Genomic DNA, 4,650 nt, shown 5'->3' on the forward strand with positions numbered 1-4,650 from the left:
TGGCATCTGAATGTTGAAGTAGAATTATATATGTAAATTTATTTTAAAAATAAATAAAACCATAAAAAAGAAAAACAAAAACAGAATGAAGGAGATGGGATTGTAGCTCAGTGGTAGAGCGTTCGCCTAGCACAGGTGGGACCCAGGTTGGATTCTCAGCACCACACACCACATAAAAATAAAGGAATTGTGTTGTGTCCATCAACAAAAAAGATTCATTCATTCTCTCTCTCTCTCTCAAAAAAAATACACATTAAAAAAAAAAAGAAAAACGGAATGAAGCAAACAACAGTCACTTCAGGGTGAAACTATTTTGAAAAAGATACATATGGAGAGTTAAAACTATCAGTCCAGACAACTACAAGTTAAAATTTTATCTGCAATAAAATTATTATAGTAATAGGCAGAGCAAAGAATTTACATGACTTCTTTTCCTAATCAAGTAATATAGAGGATAGGGTCTTATTAACAATATTACTTGACTAACTCAACTACATATAAACTCACTATTAAAGAACAGGTAGAATAATCGTGATCCTTCAACTGTTTTAAGTTACCAAATAAAACTGGAACGAACAATCTGTGTCTAAGAACAAGGGCAAGAATGAAATTTCCATTCCAGTTTCTCACGATGAAAGTAAAAGATTTGCTTAGCGGCAATAATTACAAAAGCCACAAGAGGGAGGTAAAACCCACTGAAGTTGCTTGATGCTTATATTTTCCAGTACATTTTCTCATCCTTTCTTTTAGCTATTATCCTTTCTTTTAGCCACTGAACAGGAAAATTCACTTGACAGAAACAAGCAAAAAAAAAAATCAGAGTTCATATTTCAGTTTTGCTATCAACCTCCCAGGGTTCACATCTGTTTAGCAAATGATACTTATATAAACATGCAAATGAAGGCTACAACAGTGAACACCTACTAATGGTATGCCCTTTGCCTACCTCACTTACTCTTCCATTTTCTCCCTCCTTTTTCCCCTCTTACCTATCCATAAACAAGGAAATCAGGTATATCTACTGAAGTGACATGACTTCAATGTGCAAAAAAAAAAAAAAAAACCAAAAGAATAAAAATATTTTAAATTATTATCAAAAAGGTAAGCCCCAAATATTCAAAAATGCTACCCCCTCTAAAAATATAAGATTATGTTTTACTGATGCCATTTTTCAAATCTTATGCAGAATCAGTGACCTTACAAAGAATAAATAATCTACTCCTGGCAATCCAGACATTATAACAAAAACAAGCAATACATCAAGGACAATTTTAAAAGTACAAAAAATGCAAATCAACTTCGCATAATATCTGATTTTGTGATAAAGCACTTGCCTAGCATCCACAAGGTTCTAGGTTCAATCTCCACATTGCAAAAACAAACAAAACTGGTTTTATAAAGCAACACTAGTCGAGAATTATATAACAGCACTGCATGTCACAAAGCACTTTCAAACAGCATTTCATTTCATCCTTGTCACACTTTAGAGAAAAAACAGTGTAAGCATTTCCTTTTAAAGAATAAACAGACTCAAAAGTCATCCAAGATCTGTTTGCTTGTCCAGTGCAACTGGCACCAAAGATGCCTATTTTAATTATTTAAACACCATTAATAAAAATGATTGGATTTTTATTTTATTATTTTCAATTACAAATGTTTTTGACTACTATAATGAATTCCTATTTTTTTTAAATAGGACTTTTCTCTCACTTGTATTTTTTTTTTTAGAGAGAGAGAGACAGAGAGAGAGAGAGAGAGAGAGAGAATTTTAATATTTATTTTTTAGTTTTCGGCTGACACAACATCTTTGTATGTGGTGCCGAGGATCGAACCCAGGCCGCACGCATGCCAGGCGAGCACGCTACCGCTTCAGCCACATCCCCAGCCCATGAATTCCTATTTTTAAGTCTTTGATAGTTACTATTTTCAAAATGACACTACTAATCCCAACCTTTTTCAATTTTTAGGAAATATACATTCCCTTTCTTTAATTTTACTACTTCCTCTATTTGGCCTATGTTGCATCTACCCACCCTTGACACAGAAGTTAAGGATTATAAATGCTATTTAAAAATTCTCATATGTACCTATAATTGCTGTGAGTAGCTAGACTTCAAGATGGGTCCCCATGATTGCTGCCTCCTGGTATTCACATCCTAATGTAATCCCCTTCCTCACAATTAATCAGTGTGAAAATGGTACATTTGTCACTGTTGCAAGTAGGTTACAGAAATAATGAAGCTTCTCTCTTGGTCTCATGCTACTCTCCCTCTCATGGCTCATTCTTGGGGAAAGGCATAATCATGAGTAGCCCTATAGAGACCAAGTGGCAAGGAACTGATACCTCCTGCCTAGGAAGCAGTTTCTCCAGCCCAGGTTGAAAGCTTGACTGCACCTCAGGAGACCCTGCAACAGAACCACCACTTAAGCCCATGGTTTTAGATTGTTAAATTTTGGAGTACTCTATTTAAGCAGCAAGAGATAACTAATGCAAATGTTTAACATGTTGACAGTAATTAGCAGCTGTGACCAACCTTTATAACTCAGATGAAGTGACAGCATATGTTTATCTTAACAGCTTATGCTCTTCAATACAGTCTTTTGTTTTCTTTTTTTATTATAGAGGTACTAGGGATCCAACCCAGAACCTTCTGCACCCTAGCCAAGTGCTCCAAGCTATATGCCCAGCCCAGATGCAGTCTTTCTGGCATCAACAACTTGAACAGTTAGCCTGCAAAATTTCTCCTATTCCCAAATCTTATCCCTTCATCATTAGATTTCCCACATTTCTTATGGGAAATAAATCATATTTAAATAATTTGTACTTTTACATGTTTTTTTTTCTTAAAAGTAAAATTATATATAATTACCTCTTCATACATGTTTTTACGAAACTCCAAGTCCTCAGTAAGGCTCTGACATCGATTCTCCAAATCCACTTTAAGTAAAGTTTCATCTGCTAACTGTTTTTTGGCAGCAGATAAAGAGGCTTCCAACTATTACAAGGGGAAAAAAAATGTGATAAAATTACACAGCAATCATTTAGCAATGAATTTAATATATATGAATTGAATCAAATATTACAATTTCTATACATTTATAAAGGTATAATTACCATATTTTAACCTTTACCACAGAATTTTGGGTTCATTTGCTGATCCCACTTACAGGGTACCAAACAGATCACCTGTTAAAATGGCCAATAGAGTACAGAACAAAAACCTATCACTCCTATTTTTAAAATCAAACCAATGATTTTTAGTTAACCACTTTGATATTTTCCTGTGTGCAAGAAACAGCATTGCAACATCTTCTTTCCTCACCTCACATCTTAGTACAATCGTGAAATAGGTTCTGAGAGCATCTACACAAGAAAGAATGGCAAGATCTATATAACCCCCACAGAATGACTGAGAGGTGATTGAGCTTTACATGTTAAGATACCTAAAAATTTTCTTCAGGGAGCTTTACATGTTAAAATACCTAAAAACTTTCTTCAGGTAACTGATCCAAAAAAACCCCCCAAAAAACTAAAATTCCAAAATAAACATATAGCCTTTAAAAATCAATCAATCAGGGCTGGGGATATGGCTCAAGAGGTAATGCGCTCGCCTGGCATGCGCGTGGCGCTGGGTTCGACCCTCAGCACCACATACAAATAAAGATGTCGTGTCCACCTAAAACTAAAAAATAAATATTAAAAACAAAATCAATCAAACCAAGGATTAAGACACATGGTAATTAACCTTCCAAACATGGCTCACAGCGTTTACCTTACCTGGGCAATCTGATCCTTCAGATCCTCTAAATCTGCCTCTAAACTTTTTTTGTCGCCAAGGGCAGTAGCCAGAGCTGCATCTTTAGAGTTCAGTGCTGCTTCATATTCTCGAAGCTTGATCTGGGCACCATTCAGATCAGATTCTTTCTTAGCATAACTGTAATACATTTGAAAAAGCACAGATATCAAATTATACCCCTGATTTTGAATCCTCCTCCTTGCCTGCTAAAAGGAAAAATAAAAGAGGTGGTTTAAATAAGGGCTATCCAAACCTATTAGAAAAGCAATTCAGGGCGTTAGATCTAGAGTTTTGGGTAGATAACAATATTCTCCTTCACTGTCACATTACTACTAGTGTTGGTTGTCTGAATAAGAACACATTTCATCCTTTTCTATGAAGAGACACATTAAAAAAAGATTTTTTTTTGAAAAAAGAAGTTTATTTTAAATACAACAACACAAACGCAAGATATATAGGAGACAGGCAAGATATAAAATTAGATTAATTACCTGAGAATGAAAAGTTATTTTTGTGAGTATTGGTTGTGTTTTTGTTTTGTTATTGGTGGTGGTATTACTAAGGATCAAACCCAGGGCCATGTGCATGCTAGGCAAGTACTCTACAACTCAGCTACAGCCCCCCAGTCAGAAGTAAGTTATTTTAAGAAGCAATTTTATACCTTAATGATGTATCAGTTATATAGAAATTCTCTTGTTATGTGTTTTTTGCTTGGTGGTATAACATTAAGATACACGTGTACTGTGTGTGTGAGTGTAAATGTTAATTAGAATTTAACTGACCCCAAAAGCTTAAAAGCAACTTCCACTTCTTATATGAAGTGATTTGAAATTTCCCTAACTACAAATAAGAG

General features: G+C 34.8%; 1 protein-coding gene across 1 annotated transcript in view; it reads right to left on the reverse strand.

Annotated features, from left to right (window-relative positions):
• Lmnb1 (lamin B1) overlaps nucleotides 1–3,955 on the reverse strand; it is a 28,704-nt gene extending 24,749 nt beyond the window's left edge. Inside the window, exons 1-2 of the mRNA XM_015486610.2 lie at nucleotides 3,779–3,955; nucleotides 2,871–2,996 (exon numbers count right to left, since the gene is read on the reverse strand). Of these exons, the coding sequence (XP_015342096.2) occupies nucleotides 2,871–2,996; nucleotides 3,779–3,946 (294 nt within the window). The 5' untranslated portion in view covers nucleotides 3,947–3,955. The remainder of the gene's footprint in view (nucleotides 1–2,870; nucleotides 2,997–3,778) is intronic.
• Between the last annotated feature and the right edge of the window lie 695 nt (nucleotides 3,956–4,650).

This window comes from Marmota marmota, unplaced genomic scaffold, assembly GCF_001458135.2.
Source record: "Marmota marmota marmota unplaced genomic scaffold, marMar, whole genome shotgun sequence".
Taxonomy (NCBI): domain Eukaryota; kingdom Metazoa; phylum Chordata; class Mammalia; order Rodentia; family Sciuridae; genus Marmota; species Marmota marmota.